Source organism: Rana temporaria, chromosome 1 (genome assembly GCF_905171775.1).
Source record: "Rana temporaria chromosome 1, aRanTem1.1, whole genome shotgun sequence".
Lineage (NCBI taxonomy): Eukaryota > Metazoa > Chordata > Amphibia > Anura > Ranidae > Rana > Rana temporaria.
In genome coordinates this window covers 278,694,332-278,712,955 of record NC_053489.1, presented here as the reverse complement: position 1 = coordinate 278,712,955, position 18,624 = coordinate 278,694,332, and the positions used below count along the sequence as shown (strand labels likewise).

The window sequence follows — 18,624 nt, the reverse complement described above, 5'->3', positions numbered from 1 at the left end:
CAATGTAAGTGTGGTGGATGAGTTGATTCATCCAGAGGGCTGCCCCTGCTGGAGGGTCTCCCTCCTTTTCATATCCACACATACACACGCATGCACAGGCACATATGCAAAATTAATTTGCATAAGTGGGCATGCTTAGCGGCTAGTTCAGATGCAGTGGCATGATCCATACATCGTGTGGGGGGGAGGGGGGGGCTTTCTGTGGAGGCTAGTCCATGATTCTAGTTAGGGCTAATGATTTTATGGACATTGGGTTGGATATTGCTGTTGGGGAAGTGTCAAGTATCCTCCTTTTAGCCCGTGTTGGAAAAAGCAGCAAGTTTTTCAAAGAGGCTTGCGGCATTGGTACATCCCAGCGATAGGCAGTAAAGTGGGTATGAAGTGGTCCGGTGGCTTGGGTTTATTTTTAAGGAGGTTTGGACATCTCACCCTTAACTGCAATGCCTCCATTTTTTTTCTAGTGAGCTGGTGTCTAGTTAGAAGCTCTTTCCTCAAGTCGGTTGAGAAAGTGTCCAGCTATATTTTGTAGCCTTTTTATTCTTTCGTTTCTTATTTTTTTATTCATTTAGGATAATCAATACACCAGCCCTCAAAATTTCCTCTCGCATTTTGCGAGTTTATTTTAAGGGCTGGTGATCTATTGGCTGCGTGGGGGCGCCGGGGGCGAGCTGTCAGATACAGCCCCTCCTTCCTGGTCCCGGGACTTTGATAGACAGTTCACTGTCAATCAAAGTTCCACGGCCAGGGGACGGGGCTGTATATGATGTTGAGCGGCAGGAACACAGCAATTGAAATGAAAGCTGTTATAGTTGTGTTCCCTGTGCTACGCTCTGATCACCTGGCTGGTTCTCCTGTTCCTTTTCTCTCCTCCCCTGCATAGGTAGGCTGCATTGGTGGGCACACGGCTGCATTGGTGGACACAGGCTGCATTGGTGGGCACAGATAAAGTTGTTGTTGTTGTTAATATTTATTTTAGAACTTAATTCTGCATAAAACATTTAAGTGTCATTTATGAAATAATTTATGAGGGCGTGTTTAGGGGCAGGCTGGGTGGGGCACCTGGTGGTAAGTAACCCTTGAGGCCTGAGTAGAAGCTCAGAACCTAAAATTGAGCCCTGCAATACACCATAGTTATTTTTGACTTTAGGACTTGATCAATCAAGACTTCAGAAATGCTGCTTGAGCTAGTCTCTCTATACAGAAGCAAGAGCTTTAGATGTAGTACCCGAATCGTGTACTGTGGGGCTAGCCTGAAATGCGTCTTTTTGGCTGTGGGCTCTTTGTGTACTGTGTTGGGTAGCCTCTGAATGCTTTTCAGGTCATGAGCCTTGGCACAGCCTCCGGTGTGATGCAGTCCTTGAAAATTCACATAGTGAGCAGGCCACTGGACATGCCCAGGATAACCAGGAATTTGACCTTCAGGCACTGGACTCAGCATTGTGGAGTTTTCAAGACTTTTTCTTAATGTTTTAGCTGAAAAGTGCTTTTCGAGTCCAGAACTGTGGCACAGGAATGCACTGAAAGGTGATCTGTGCCCAATGTGGATACTGCAATGATCCACATTAACACAGATATCGTTGGAAGGGTTGAAAGTGTACTTACCATTGGACACTACTCATGGGATGTTGAATTCCCTTCTTAGATCCCAGTTTGAATATACTAGTTATGCCCTCTGTCTTTTGTGTTAGTGATAAGTCCGATCTGTCAAACTATGTCAAAATGGATTCAATTTAGAAAGCATCCTTCCATTGCTAGTGACAATCACCATGTTATGGAGCTGTTGGAGCTAATGTCTGGAGCCTGGTGCTTTAGCTGTGATGGTTTATTTACAAGCATTTGAACTTGTGTTTGGCATAAGACTAATGTGTGTACAAATGCGTAAGGCACTCTGGGGGACATTTGCTCAAACTAGTGCAGCTATGCATTGTAACCAATCGGCTTCTAACTTCAGCTTGTTCAATTAAGCTGTGACAATAAAACCTTGAAGCTGATTGGTTACTATGCACAGCTGCAGCAGATTCTGTGTGCACCAGTGTCTCTATGGATCAGCGTTTGACACTGTCATTGGCTATTTCTTAGATGGCCACACAGTATGCTCCTATGAGAAACTCATGAAATGAAAAAAGTTAGAAAAACCCATCCCACATATTCCACAGCTTGGAGGCTTCATATTACGAGGCTGCATCGGTCTTTTCTTCTTGGCACTGTTCTGCCAAGTGGGGACATTTGGTTGAGTTTATTATGAGCTACTTGCTAAGCTATTTAAGCACTTTAATGTGAATGAGCAGTATTTGTTGAATTTACAACATTCACATAAGTGTATACTATTAATATTGCACTTCTTTGGAAACTTTTTAGGTAATGATTTATGTTTTTAATTCCAGGGCTCCTGTATGTTATAGAGACACAGAAGGTTCTTGATTTAAAAATCAACCTCCAGGCTTCGTACATCCTTGTTCCTCAAAATGGGTTTCATGAGAGTACATCTAACTTGCTTATTTTGGATTTAGGTAGTTTATCGGTAGGTATTTATAACTTTTTAATATGAGCTGCCTTAATCTATATATTTGAATAAAAATGGCTTGGCTTTACTTGTGTAAACTATGTTTCAAAAGTACATTAAATCTTTCGTTTTACAAATATTTTAGAAAATGTTGCTTTCTTAACAGCTTTTGGCCAGGTTCATACAGATCCACTTTTCTTTGGCTGCAGTTTTTGTGTGAGTTACCTGCGCTTTGCCATAGACTTGGATTAGATTGGGGGGTTTGGTGCATTTTCTGAAAGCGCACCAAAAGTACGGTGTGCAGGACTTTTGGTGCGCTTTCAGAAAATGCACAAAAACCACCTAATTGAATTGTTTTGTATATTTGCATTATAGGATCAGTCCACTCAAAAAAAATATTTTATTGTGTAGAGTGGACACAGATCAGTCATGTTGCAGTAATACTGTTTTATATGGTGAAGTATGCAGCAGGAGGAGCTGAAACATGCGATGGTGGGTAGGAACTCCAGAGTTGGGAACTATGTCATAAAGATTTCATTCCTCACCCCCCAGGTTCTATCTGTTATTTAAATATCACTATTGGGTTGATTATTCCTTTCATTAAGTTGCCTAAATTCTTTATACTTCTCGCACTGTTTATTTGAAAACCTTTTAGTTAATACTATACTTCTTAAAACTGTACATCTTTTTTTTGTTTTTGCATTTGAGATGACCAGCAAAAGTCGTTCAAACCTCCCCCAACTGAAAGCAGGTCAGAACAGAATTGAAGATATTATGTCCCGGGCCTATGAGAGTTTTGATGTGCAGCTAAGCAGTATGCAGTTGCTCTACAGCAAGCATAGTGAGTGATATGTCAGAGTGTCAAAAAGTTATGTTGAGCCGATACTGGCATGAGGTGCCTTTGCTTAGGTACTTGACTCTCATGTTTACCAAACATTTGTTTTCTTTGTAGATGAGCATTGGAAGGAGGCTCGCAAACAGAAACATTCTGCTCAACATATTTTGGAGCCAATGGATCTCAGAGTTGATTTTAGCCGGGCCATGGTAGTGACTGATCCAAGGATGCCAAAGTAAGCTGGTCTAAATCTGTAAAGTAATACTCAAAGTGCAAGTCATTTTTTCAGGTGGATCTGATCTGACCTTCTAGTCTCCTCTTTGGAGTAGCGGGTGTAAACGGTCATGTGTCCGTTTACACTCGCCGACATCCCATCCGATCCTTTTCTGCTAAAAAAACAGGCAAATGGGGATTTGTTTCCCATCTATCTAGCGGATCGGATGGCAGTCTGGTGTAAATGGACAAGGCAGTCTGTTTACATCCAACCGCCAAGAGATGAGAGCGGGCTGTGTCTGTTCTGCATAACCAGTGGACACAGACCAGTCATCGGGGGGCAAGCAAACTACAACGGGGTCAGCCCCATGTGGAAGATACTAATTTTTTGGGATAAAGTGAGGGAAGAGTTAGAATCCCTGTCAAGTTTATACTGTCCTTAACCACTTGACACCCGCACGCTGTCATATGACGTCCAAAACGGGGACCTTTTATCCTGGGTGGACGTCATATGACGTGATGGGCTTTGCGGGGGGATATCTCAATGATGCCTGCACCCGGAGGCATCATTGAGATATCATTTTTAAGCGGCGGCGATCCTGCGCACCGTAAGAACGATCATAGTGGCGGTTCCGCCGCTAGATCGTTCTTACAGGCGGCGGGAGGGGACATCCCCCCCCTCCCGCCGCCATCCGGTGCTTCTCCGGGCTCTCACGTCCCACCGTGGGCCCGGAGAGATGATCGCCGTCCGCCGGATGTTTGCCATAGAGAAGACTGGTGACCATCTGGTCACCAGTCATCTCTATGACCGTCGGAGGCCCGGGCGTGATGTGATGACGTCACGCCCGGGTCCCCCTAAGTAAACAAACCGCAATTGCGGCTAGTTTGAATGAGATCTGTGAATTTTTTTTCACGATCTCATTCTTTCCAGCCTGCAGGAGAGATGTGGGGTCTTATTGACCCCGCATCTCTCCTTAAAGAGGACCTGTCACACACATTCCTATTACAAGGGATGTTTACATTCCTTGTAATAGGAATAAAAGCGATTTGAAAAAAAAAAAAGTGTAAAAAAAAGTGTAAGAAATAAAGAAATAAGTAAAATAAAAAAGAAAAAATAATAATAAAAAAATTAAAATGCCCCTGTCCCCAATAGCTCACGCTCAGAAGCGTACGCACACGTAAGTCCCGCCCACGTATGTAAACGTCGTTAAAACCACACATGTGAGGTGTCGCCGCGTGCGTTAGAGCGTGTGCAACAATTCTAGCACTAGACCTCCTCTGTAACTCTAAACTGGCAACCTGTAAAAATTTTAAAGTGTCGCCTATGGAGATTTTTAAGTAACGAAGTTTGGCGCCATTCCATGAGTGTACGCAATTTTAAAGCGTGACATGTTAGGTATCTAGTTACTCGGCGTAACATCATCTTTCATATTTTACCAAAAAATTGGGCTAACGTTACTGTTTTGTTATTTTTTAATTTATGAAACCATTTTTTTTACCCAAAAAAGCCGTTTGAAAAATGATTGCGCAAATACGGTGCAAGATAAAAAGTTGCAATGACCGCCATTTTATTCCCTAGGGTGTCTGCTAAAAAAACATATATAATGTTTGGGGGTTCTGAGTAATTTTCTAGCAAAAGAATGAGGATTTGTACATGAAGGAAAGAAGTGCCGAATAGGCCCGGGAAGGAGGTGGGTTTTAAAGCCCGGTATTGAAGTGGTTAAGGATGCTATTTGAAACCTTATCCTTCATTAGGCCCTGCTTCACACCTGGGCTATTTGAAGCACTTTAACACTCTACATGAGGATTCCCAACATATTATATTGTGCCTATTCACACCTGAGCATTGAGTTGTTTTAAAGGGGTTGTAAAGGAATTTTTTTTCCCTAAATAGCTTTCTTTACCTTAGTGCAGTCCTCCTTCACTTACCTCATCCTTCGATTTTGCTTTTAAATGTCCTTATTTCTTCTGAGAAATGCTCACTTCCTGTTCTTCTGTCTGTAACTCACCACTGTAATGGGAGGCTTTCTTCCTGGTGTGGAGAAAGCCTCTTGAGGGGGTGAGCAGGCAAGTCAGGACACTCTCTACTTTGCAGATAGAGAAAGAAGCTGTGTGTTAGTGGGCGTCCTGACACTCCTGCTCGCCCCCTCCCCCCTCAAGAGGCTTACTCCACACCAGGGAGAAAGCCTTGCATTACGGTGGTGAGTTACAGACAGAGGAACGTGAAGTGAGCATTTTTTAGAAGAAATAAGGACATTTAAAAGCAAAATCCAAGGATGAGGTAAGTGAAAGACGACTACACTAAGGTAAAGGAAGCTATTTAGGAAAAAAAAAAAATTTCCTTTACAACCCCTTTAAGCTTGTCGCTCAAAGCTCCAAAAAAAGCACATAAGCTACTTTGATTTTTGGTCCCTATAGACTTCAATAGGAGTGCCTGAAAACCATGTAACATGTTTTTTTGTGCAGTTTCTTGCTTTTGCTTCTGCTGTTAACTAGCCATCTGTGGGCAAAACAAAAATGAAATGGCTCAGAAACGGGTGTACAAATGTGCACATAAAAAAGATTCAGAGAAGCTAAAGCTTAAAGGGGAACCTAAACTTGCGGTCTCGGTGACGATGATTCACCAGACAGGAAACCTCCAACAACAAAAGACAGAATTAATTTATATTTTGTACAGTGGGAAAGAATCCTATTGCCATTTTTTGGCCATCTATGCTTCTATTGCAGATTTTCACTAACATCTTGTCTGGTGAAATCACAATCACTGTGACAAGAAATTAGGGAAAATGTCTCCAACTGTATGCTGTATCTAGAGCAGATTTTAGAAAATATGCAATAAGCATCAAGACTTTCCAGATGCTGATTTACATACTGTATGTATATCGAATAAAAAACACCAATGGTTAGCATATATCATGCTGAATGCCCACAGCTTTTTAAAACAGAGGTGTTGGAGTGTTCTGTGTTGGCTACTGTGTGGGATTTCTGGCAAGGCACGGTACAGTTAGCTTAATTCCAACAAAAATGTTCTCTATGCCTTAAGTGAAGTGATTTAAAGTGGTTCTAAAACCTTAAGGTTTTTTACTTTAACACATTCTTTGCATTAAGGTAAAAAAAGCTTCTATGCTACCTTTGTCCCCCCCATACTTACCTAAGCCTGATTTCAATACAGCAATGTGAACAAGAGCAGCGCCTCTCTCCGCTCGTTGGCCATGGGCTCCCGCTGCTGTCAATCACATGCTGTGATGGGGAGCAGGGCCAAGCCGCACTGTCTGTGTCAATGGATGCAGATGAGGTGGCTCAGGAGCAAGCCCGCATGAGTGCCTCCATAGGAAGCTGCTTCCTATGGGGGCACTCGCAGAAAAGGAGGAGCCAAGAGCGCCGGCAGGGGACCCCAGAAGAAGAGCAGGTAATGTCAGTTTAACTTCTGCCACAGATGACACCAGTAACTGGCACAAGAAGTGAGGAGAAATCTCCAAAGTATTTTGAATTCCTTCCATGTTTATTTGCCCATATTTCCAGCCCTAATTGCCACTTTTCACCAGAACAGTAAATGAGGTAAAATCTTTTGCATTAGGACACAAACGTCAATAAAAACGGAGGTTCGAACTATGCAAAAACACTTAAACTATACTGTTGCTCCAAGTAGGGAATGCTGAATGTGATGCAGCATATAACCATGATCAAAATATCATACAGCAAGAAAATACAAATATGAAAGTTATTCCAAAAATTGTATTTTAGGGGAATGTCGGGGACAATGACGCAAAAGGAAGCCCTATCGGCAATTTTAAAGGTTTATAAATGTCCTGGCTGAGAATAAGCACATTAAGGTAGGTCTTTTAGCAGGACAAGCCTCTTCTGTGTGCCCTCCTGATCCTAGGTTCACTGTTACCAAAGGTCTCCACTTGCATCAGTTTTGTGCTTGCCATGTTTACCCTCTGCTTTCCACCCATCCAATGACAGTACCACAGTGGCAAAGGGTGTTTTTGTTGGAAAAAGCAACAATTGGAGTACTTTGTAACAAAGTTTAACCAGGATAAAGGGGGACAACACAAGAGCTTTATCTGGCTAACAAAGGTATGTAAGAAGCTTGTAGTGCTGCTGTAGGCAGGTTGACATATTTTCACTAATGTTTAAATAATATCCAAGGTAACGTGACAACAGGTCATGGCAAAAGCGTGAAAAAGTAAAATCTGTTTACGTTTTTTGTTGGTATAAAATGATATATCTTGTATTCCCCCCCCCCCCCCCATTTTCTTCGCTTTTCAGATTTAAGTTGTTTGGAGAGTTGCCTGTGCTTTCTATACGTATTTCTGACCAAAAGCTCAGAGGTATCCTGGAATTGATTGACAGCATTCCAAAACCGGAAAGTCCTCCGGCAGCATCTGCCTCTCCTCAAAAACTTCCAGTTAGTGTCTATTGTATATGTTTGAATGTGTGTACAAAATTATTTGTACTTGTATTTAATGAAGAAAAAGGATGAAAAGGCTTAGTTAACCTTTACTAAAAAGCTGAATGTGCAGATAAGGAATGTCTGTAGATAAAAACAAGCTGTACAGCTTTGGACAAAATTGAATGCCCTTGCAGTACTTCCCTCATAAGGCCTGACTGCAAATCTCCCAGGACGTTGCTAAGAGAGGCTTAGTTGTTACTGTTGGCTCCACCATCACAGAAGGGAGCCCTTTCTCTGGTTCTAACTTCACATGTGCTTTATCTTCCCTGATGCAGTAGCTTTAGGCTCAGCATTTGAGAGCTCACTTTTGTGATGGTGAAGTGAACAGTAACAGCTGAACCTCTCAGCAACGTCCTGGGAGTATTCCAGTCAGGCTTCCTGAGGTATGTAAATGGCCTACACCTGTAGCAAGGGCATTATTCAACTTTAGTCAAAGCTGAACAATTTGTTTTTAACTACAGATGCTCCTTATCTGCATAGGCAGCTTTTTGGCAAAGGTGAGCTAACCCTTTAGGCCGGGTTCACATATCTCCGGCTCCCAGCATGGGGTCCGGTGTGTGTCTGAAACTGGTTCAGGTGCAAATCAGGTCTGACACGCACAGGACCCTTTTCCAATGTGCTCCGCGGCTGCACTAGACCAGTGTGAACCGGCTTCATTGAGAGCTGGTCACACTCGCCTGTAATGCAAATTGGAATACGGTGAAATGCGCATATATGTGAACCCGCCCTAATAAGCAGGGAGTGTGCTACATTTACACATCTGCTGGGTTTGAAAAGTTCCTTGAATGTAAAATTGTAGACCTTTATTTTCTGTATGGTGTAAGCTTTTGCGGATGTTTGGGACATTTAGTTAAACTCTACATTTAAATTTCCTTTGTTTTGGCCAACTCTGTTATGATGTTATGATGTTTCTAATGGCACACTGTGATGTGTTCCATGAAAGATGTGATCTAAGATAATTTTTTTCCCTTAAGTTATCATAATGCCTCTGTAAGTGAGTTTTTTTTTTTTTCTTTTCTTTTTTAAGCCTACTCCGTTCAAGTTAAATTACGAACAGAGCCATAAGAAACTATTCAATAATATAAAAAATTGGAAAAACAATGAAAATAGTACAAAACATAAAAACGGACCATCACCTTTCTCCCTTTTCTATAACCAGGTTGTCATGTTTCGAACGTCCCCGTACACACCTCTCGCACACTACTACACAAAAAAAAATGGTTAAGCTCTGGCTCGTGCAGTGTGCTCAAGTTGTTGCCCTACACATGCATACAACTTAATGTCACTTGCGCAAACCAGAATCAAACCCTATTGTGTTTGTCCATGTGCTATGGTGGATATTGCAGCTTTGGAATGACATACTGTTTCACATGGCATTTCAGTGAGCCATATAGTGTTTTAAAGCACAACTGCTGGACATTTTTTGTTACATTTTTTTGACCCTGCAAGGTAATGTCATAATGTGCTAGTATGCATTGCATACTAGCACATTATGTTAAACTTGCCTTAAAACAAAGCAATCTAGCACCGAGATGTCAGAGCTGCAGGCGCTCCTATCTTGCTTGGTTCGTGGAATCTGGCTCTATGACTGGCCAGAGCCGCAATGACGTCACTCCCGCGCATGAGCCAGAGAGCCGCCATTTATGGATCAGGGCTCTGAAGCAACGTGATGGGTGGCTGTACAGTAAATACCACCTAAATGGTGCATGTTTAGGAGATATTTACACTACCCATGGCTAAGCCTTATTATGGGCTTATTATGGGCTTACCTATAGGTAAGAACCAGAGATGGAAGTTTACCTCCACTTTAAATTACAGTACTTGGTGATGTGTACATCATTTATCCATTTACACATATAGATACCAACATTGGAGTTTCTTATGATACACCCCCCGTTGACTGCAACCCTGAGATCCCTTCTTTTTTTTTTTTCTTACTTGCTATAGTGGTTTTAATTCAAACACAGCATACCCATACAACAACACAAAAGGGTTTGTTTCAGGTTTGTTGAAGTGATATTAAGTTGTATGCACGTGTAGTGTGACAACTTGGGCACATTGCTTGGACCAGAGCTGAAAGGAGTACCGCCAAAGCTCGTTTAGCTGTACTTCTGTGGATCACAGCAGTGCAGCTAGTTCTGCACTCCTGTGACCCATTTTCAGCAGAGAGCCCTCTGTCGGCTGATGTCACAGAACCAGTCCAGGCTTGGGCAAGATCGCGACACTGAAGTTGGGATCCCCCCAAATGCCTCAACCGGCTCTGCCTCTCAGCGAGCCACCGAGAGCCTATATCAGCCGCTCTTGTCCCCTCCACAGCCCAACTCTCTGCTCAGGGAGCCCTGAGAACTTCTCAGTGTTAGAGCCAACGGGGGACAGATGCAGCATCAGACCCATGCTGCATCCACCTAGGTAAGTATGATTCTGCAAAAAACAAAAACCCATACTTCTTTTTTAACCGATTTTTAATCTGTGTATTGGCGTGTAAGAGGTTTGTATGGGGACATTCAAAACATAACAACGTTGTCAAAAAAAAATTAATTGACGGGGGGAAAGGTGATGGTCCATTTTTATATTTTGTACTATTTTCAAAATGTTTCAAATTTTTGATATTCTTGAATAAAGTATTGAGTTAATTTAATTCAAAGCACTGTGATCCTTTATAGTGACTGTCGTTTTGTGATCTCTTCTGCAAGTGTTTAGCAGTATAGTTGTCCAGTCATAGGATCACCCCAGATTTTGGAAAGTGCATCTATTAAGAGACACCATAGTTCTAATAATTTTTGCCATAAGAAGCCATATATTGAATGCAGCTTTAGGTTCAACACTTTTCAACAAGTACCAGTGTGCTGGGTGGATTGTTGTTTTTGTTATCAAATCTGCAACTTGCTGTCTCTACGTGATGTATAAAGTAAGCTTCCATGCTTTTATTTGACCTTTTTTGTGTTGTCACTGAATGTAAATTTGTTGATTTAGCTGTTTGAATAGATATACTGTACTTCTAGTTTAACAGAAGTGATTCCAGAAAAATCCTGACAAATAGGCTCTTAAGTAGTAAAGCAGAACATATGTCAATTTTGTTTTTCACATTTTCAAACTTTGATGCAGATCCAAAAATCACCTCCTCTGAACACACCTCAGATTGTAAATGCAAGATGTTCAGTTTTAATGGATCTCCAATCAATTATTGATTCTGGTAATGTTTCTTATCTGTTCATTATATCAACGTGCTAATATGTTTAATCCATATTATACTTTAAAGGATAAGTTCATCTTTAAGTAAAAAATTAAATAAATGCATATATTTTTGCAGGAAAAATCAGCGTACTCATAGTCCATCCTATCTTCCATGGTGGAAGACGGGACTTGTAGTTTTTTCATTCATTGATTGCTGTGAATGAATGGTGTAGCTATGCGGGCTGAGACCTGCACAGCAGCGCTAATTTCAAATGTGACAGTGCCTGCGACTATGCTAATTAAAAAACTAATGCATATATAAGACCTTTATAAGAAGTTGCTTTTACTGAATCAACAGTGCTCCTTCCAGGAAGTTATATTACTGCAGTCAAATTAGAAAAGTGTGACTTGCAGTTGAGTTGATGTAGGTTGCAGTACTTTGTACACAGCCATTGCAGTAGTACTGCCCTATTTATCAGATCTGCTAGATTAATAGTGTGAAAAAAAAACCTAGGTGAATAATTCAATGGCCTATTTAAATTAATATGTAATGTAATATATTTAATGTATAGATTTATATTGTAACCTAGTACATTGCACTCTAACATGGGGAAAACAAATGCCTAAATGTTCTAAGCAATTGAATAATTTGAGTTTGTTGCAATGTTGACAATGAAGTAATTATCTTAAAGCATTATTAAACTCAAAACCAAAAATTTAATATATTGCCGCTTACCAATCATCAGGTGTGGTAGGTAGCTGCTTTTTTTTTCTCATCCGGTTTCAGCTGGTGCTCCAGACAGTAACCTAATTCCTGTATACCTACACTGTGGATGAAGGAGCAGCAGAGACACATTGGGACAACAGTATTGTCAGTCTAGAGGAAGAGTAGTGTTGGGCATATTAACAGGTTTAGACAGGCTTTTTTTAGCCAGAAAATGGCTGAACAGAGTTGTGCCACCTCTGGCAGCCCTGTCCTCTTCAGACATTTAAATACAGAAGCTGTAGGTATTTATATAGGTGGAGAAATTTTTCACAGCGGGCACACAAGGAAGCTTAGACATACAGCCCTGGAGATGCTACATTTCCCGGAATAAGGTAATACAGATCAAAGAAGTCGCAAAATAGTCGCTTTGGTTCTAACAAGGAGAGACTGAGCAAGGGTCACTAAGTCCTACCCGGTTCTTCCTGGCAAGTCTCTGACCTCTTGGTTAAAATAGTTTAAATTAGGGGACCCCTAGGGACTGCAAACTGGGTAAACGAATAAGAGCGGTAAAAAACATGACGAGTAGAGGCGCATGCGCGGCAGCTCCCAAGATGGCCACCGGCTTCTGAGGCTCCGCTCCACCACGGCCTAACACCGCACACCGGAGCTAACTGAGCGCCCCCCCCAGCCGATTAAACGGACTCACCGTGTGGGGGAACATCCCTGGTCCCCGCGGATGTCATTCACGCCGGTCAGAAGGAACCTCACGGCGCAGATGGCGGCGAATCCCGGCCCCCTCAGCTATGCCAACATGGCGGCGCATCGAGGCCTACACGCAGAGGCGCAGGCTGGGGACTCGATTGCGGATCAGGACCAGCCCGCACCGCAGTCACCAGGTACTGACTTTCCACCCTTGGCTGCTGCAGCTTCTCCCTCCTCCACCGAATCCCTGCTGGAGCGGATGGGAGCTGGATTCCCCACTACCCCCATGACAGATCCTCTCACAGGCATGCTGCTATCTGTGAGCACAGTACAAGAGGAGGCCCCTGTCCCCACAGACTTTCCCTCAATGATGGCTGCTTTCTCACAAATGCTCTCTAAAAGCCTAGCTCTAAATGCAGCACAAATCACATCATCCATCCATGCAGACTTGCTGCAATTAGGGATGAGGATGGACAATATGGAACAAAAAGCAGATCAGGCAGTGGCGCGTATTAATCAAAATTCCGCCAGGTTGCAGGAGGTTCAAGACCAATTGGAGACAGCTTTTGCCAAGATCGACGACCTCGAGAACCGATCGAGACGCTATAATTTTAGGGTACGGGGGCTCCCGAAGTCGGATAAGGAGGTACAAGCGGCGGTGAAATCACTAATTAAAAACCTCATCCCTGATATCGCTGAGCACCGTCTCGAGCTTGACAGAGCACACAGAGCGTTACAATCCCCCCGGTCGGATGGCCTGCCCAGGGACATCATTGTCAAACCGCACTACTATGCTGTCAAAGAAGAGGTGATGAGGAGGGCGAGGAGACTGGACAATCTCACATTAAACGGCCATAATATCCAAATCTTTGCGGATCTGTCACCTTACACAGTGCAGAAGAGGCGCACACTTAAACCGCTGCTGCAGGTTCTTATGGGAAAATAAATCACTTATAGATGGTCCTTCCCGCTACGGGTGAACTTTTCATACAGAAACAAAAATTTTGGCTTTTCATCATTCCCAGAGGGGGAACGCCTGCTAATTCAATTGGGGCTGATTGCTCTGGAACCGCCATCTTCACAGTCCAGCAGGGGGACACCTGGATCCACGAAGAGACCGCCGCCTGCAAGCCCGCTGCAGAAGGCCTGGCTGACACAGAATCACAAGCGATCCAAGGAGATTTCTTTTACATGAGGATCATCATCTGAAGTACCACCAGTCATGACTGGTCTGGACCACTGAAGATCTGTCCATCCCGTACCAGGAAGGGGGCCCCCTGTTTCCACCCCCGGTCCCAGCGATGGCTCTTGTGGGAACTGTTTTCCTATACCGCGAACTAACTGCCTTGTGGAGGCCTATCGGAACTCTGATGGGCTTTCTTGGAGTCATTTTTTTCTCCTTCTCTTCCTAAATTTTTTTGTTCGTAGTATTTTATTGTTATAAGGGCTGGGGCCATGGTATGGGACTCGGGGGGAGGGATACGTTTTCGGGAGCTCTGGGGCTCCTGGGGGGTCTATTTTCCTCGCGGGGATCTCTGGGGAGGGTTTACCTTCAATCAACTGAGCCTTACATAGGAGGCTAGGGGAAAGTTAAGATCACAGTAATGGTGAGGGAGGGAGGGGGGAATGGTGATGGTTCTGTTAGGGATAACGTGCTATGGTTCCAGGGGTGGGTGTTACAGGGCCCATTGGCCACACAGGCGAGCACTTATTATAGGTTACCGACCCTGTTGTTCTTTGTTTATATACTTTTTTGGGGAGTCTCACTTACGGTTGGGAGGCCTGGGCCTGCACGGCAGGGGCGTTCAGTGTTAGGGGATCATGGGCTCCCGGATAGCCCTAAGAGATAGGTTAGAGGTGTCGAGGCTGTGGTGGACTCAGTGCACCTCCATTGGATCAGGATCACCTTTGGTGAAACCGGATCCGTTACCGGTCACCCGGTTTTAGGGTCATACCGGTGCCCTAAAGTTATTGGGGTGGGGGCAGTTCCGCCCACTTCACCCCGGGGTGGGGGGGGGTCTGGGGACCCCCGGAATACGGTTATGAAATGTTTACTGAGTGTGAGATCACATTTGCTCGGCAGCAGCTTTGTACTAATCTTAATTTCTCTTCTCCCTCTTTTCTCTACTTCACCTCTTTGTCTTCTGACCTTTCCACATTTCTCTAGGAGTGTTCCTCGGTTCCGCACTGGATTCCAGTCCCTCAACCCAGGCCCAGGGCACGCGACATTACGAGAGCCCGATATACGGGGAGAACACTCGCAACAGGATACAGGTAGGATACAATGGTATAGTGGGGCTCCCACACCTCTGATCCATGGCTGACACACGTCCCCCCCCACCGACACTCAAAATCATCTCCCATAACACTCAGGGACTCAATTCTCCCGTAAAACGCAGGAAGCTCCTCCAGTCATACCACTCTATGCACGCAGACGTTCTTCTGCTGCAGGAGACGCATTTCCCGTCCACCTACAGACACACTTTCCTCCACCACCGGTATCCCCAATTTTATCTGGCTTCGGCGGACAATAAAACGAAGGGGGTGGCCATATGTTTCGCCAGACACATCAACCTCTCCCTAACGGAATCGGTAGTAGATCCGCAGGGCCGCTACGTTCTGGTCTCGGGCCATGTCGACGGGGAACTGTACACCTTTGTCTCCTACTACACCCCGAATAAGGGCCAAAGATCCTTCTTTGAATCACTGATACGTAAACTTCAACCACACTTGAAGGGCACTGTCTTCATGGGGGGAGACTCGAATACGGCGTTTGACTTCTCTCTGGATAAGACAGCAAACGGCACATCTAAACCTAAACGCCCTTCCAAACAGAGCTCTAATATAGCTAAGCTCCTCCACTCGGTAGGGTTAATAGACGTTTGGCGAGAAGCAAACCCACGCACAAAAGATTACACCCACTTTTCTGCCCCCCACAACACCTATGCTAGGATTGACCACATCTTCACCCATGCCACGACACTTCCGTTACTGTGTAACTCCAGGATTGTGGACACCCCCCTGTCAGACCACTCTATGGTTACTCTGCTTACTAGGAGGCCAACGGGCTCTAGAAATCGGCCTCGCTGGCGCCTGAATGAGTCGCTTCTAAGCGACTCGGTACAATGTTCCTTGCTAGAAGAGGACATTAAGGAATACTTCCTTATCAATGCAACGTCCGATGTCTCCCCCTCCACGGTCTGGGCAGCACACAAAACGGTCATCAGGGGAAAACTGATACAGGTAGCGGCTAAACTTAAAAAGGAACATAGGGCTGACAATATCAGGCTTACAGAGAACTTCCACAAAATGAAAAAAGCACACAAACGCCAACCCTCGGCCGAATCGCTTGCCCGACTGGATGAAGCTAGGGCCCTTCTTAACCTATCCCTGACTACTGCGGCAGAGAAGCATCTCAGGTGGTCGGGGGCTATGTTTTATTCCCAAACTGACAGGATAGGCTCCCGTCTGGCCACCAAACTGACCCCCAAACAGCGGGCGCTTGCCTTCCCTAGAATCCGGGTTCCCACAGGGGAGCTGACACAGAACCCAACCAAAATAATGGATTCATTTTTACAATTTTATTTAGGGTTATACAAGCCGGCCCAAACGCCCCCCTCCCCGGCAGGGAAGGAATTTCTGGATAATATCCCACTGCCGTCCCTGTCTGGGGAACATAGGGACATAATGGAATCCCCTTTCACCCAAGAGGAAGTACTGTCCACAATTAGGGCCCTCAAGCTGGGCTCATCGCCGGGCCCAGATGGTTTCTCGACCGGGTATTACAAGAAATTTGGAACAAGCCTAGCCCCCCACCTGACGCGAATGTTCAACTCTCTCAGGGGTGGAGCCCAACTGGGGACGGACCTAAACTCTGCCTATATCTCGGTCATTCCGAAACCAGATAAGGACCCTAGCGAGGTGTGTAAATACCGCCCCATTTCACTGATTAACAACGATATTAAAATCATGACAAAAATACTAGCGAACAGGCTGTCCAGCTTTTATATCCGCTTATGTACACAAAGACCAGGTGGGCTTCATCCCTGGGAGACAGGGAACTGACCAGATCAGACGGGCCATAGACATCATCTCCCTTCTCCAATCACAGTGGGACGGGGGACCGCGGCAGGAGGGTTTCTTGTTGTCAATAGACCTACATAAGGCTTTTGACTCTATAGACTGGGAGTACATGACGAGAGTCTTGGAAAGGTGGGGGTTTGGACCCAACTTCCTGAGCCTCATTGGATCACTTTATTCCAGCCCCTCCGCCCAGGTGCGACTTATGGGCAGATACTCGGAATCCTTCCCAATTGGCAGAGGGACCAGACAGGGGTGCCCGCTCTCCCCGCTCCTGTTCGCGGTGGCCATAGAAACGCTGGCTGTGGCACTGAGAACGAACCCAGACATCAAGGGGGTATTCTGTGGGCCTAGGGAACACAAATGTGCCCTGTATGCGGACGATCTACTGCTTTTCGTTACATCCCCCCTTGTTTCCACGACAAACATACTCCAGACTCTACGGGTTTTCAGTGAGGTATCTGGCTTGCGAGTGAATATGGGCAAGTCCCTGGCTATTAATATCTCAGTTCCCCCAGACCTACTCAAACAGCTTTCAGACACCTTCGACTTCAAATGGGCTCCCTCACAAATTACGTACCTAGGCATCAAGCTCACTCCCCATATTGAAGGCCTCTTTAAAGCAAATTACCCCCCAATGATCAGTAAGTGTAGAGGGGAAATCGGGAAGTGGGCCAAATGTGGGCTGTCCTGGCTGGGCCGGGTGAACGCGGTGAAAATGACCCTCCTACCACGTCTGCTATACTTATTCCGCGCTCTCCCGATCTCGGTACCAAAACATTTCCTTAATAAATTCCAAGCGGAGATTATCCGGTTTGTTTGGGGGAAAAAGGGGTATAGATGTCCCTCAGGCGTGCTCTATCGCTTAAAAACACAGGGAGGTATGGGGCTTCCTAATCTGTGGGGATACTACCAAGCGGCCCAACTGACACAACTCTCGACGGTCTTCTTTCAGGGATCGAAACCTGACTGGCTTGCCATGGAGAGACAGGCCATACCATCACATACCATTGATTATATCTTGGGGTGTGACTCCAAACGCAGACCAGCCATCCTATCGCCCACGCTATCGCACTCCGTAGCCCTCTGCGCTAAACTATTCTCACGTCCCGGTCTGATTTCCCCACTGAAACCCCTCTCGCACATTTTCCATAATCCAGACTTTCCCCCAGGGATGGATATCAAGGCATTCCGGTGGTGGACGGATAAAGGCCTGTACAGGATAGGTCACTTTCTAGCCATGGAGGGCCCACTCTCATTGTCTCACTGCAAAAAACATCTGGACATGCCCACCGAGGAATGTTTTAGATTCTCCCAAATTTCCCACTTCCTCCACACTATTTGGAAGGATAAGACGGCTCCCCCCAGGATAACGCCATATGAAAATTGGTGCGCTAACTCTAGGGATCAGAGGGGTGGGATCTCGTTACTGTATACGACCCTGATGTCCAAGACTGATAAGCCTTCATACGCCTGGGCCTGGGAGGAGGAACTGAACGCATCTTGGAACCCTGCAGTGTGGCACCGAGCGACAGATCGAGCATATAAAGGTATCCTCAATACATGTCTCATAGAAGCGAGTCTTAAACTAATGTTTCGGTGGTACTATGTCCCCTCCAGACTAGCTAGAATGTTCCCAGGGTCTTCTCCATTATGCTTTAGGGGATGCGAACTGGAAGGCAACATGTTACACACTTGGTGGTCCTGCCCCCGCATTAGATCCTTTTGGAAAAGAGTTTTCCGCACCCTGGGCTCCCTGCTAGAGAGAAGGGTTCACCCGCAGCCTAACACGGCGCTGCTAAATCAGTGCATCCCCGGCCTACCTAAACACTCCAGGATTTTAGAATTTTTCATATTACTGGGGGCCAGGATGACCATAGCTAAAGCATGGAAGAAGCCCTCAGTCTCTTTCCAGATGTTTAGGAGGAAAGTCTCCTGGATAATGACACAGGAAC

General features: G+C 45.0%; 1 protein-coding gene across 3 annotated transcripts in view; it reads left to right on the top strand.

The window, feature by feature from the left end:
- Positions 1 to 18,624, top strand: part of VPS13A (vacuolar protein sorting 13 homolog A) — a 466,977-nt gene that overhangs the window by 114,820 nt on the left and 333,533 nt on the right. For all 3 annotated transcript variants that reach the window (XM_040355879.1, XM_040355888.1, XM_040355872.1), the window contains exons 20-24: positions 2,385 to 2,521; positions 3,212 to 3,344; positions 3,456 to 3,573; positions 7,824 to 7,962; positions 11,113 to 11,200. In XM_040355879.1, the coding sequence (XP_040211813.1) occupies positions 2,385 to 2,521; positions 3,212 to 3,344; positions 3,456 to 3,573; positions 7,824 to 7,962; positions 11,113 to 11,200 (615 nt within the window). The remainder of the gene's footprint in view (positions 1 to 2,384; positions 2,522 to 3,211; positions 3,345 to 3,455; positions 3,574 to 7,823; positions 7,963 to 11,112; positions 11,201 to 18,624) is intronic.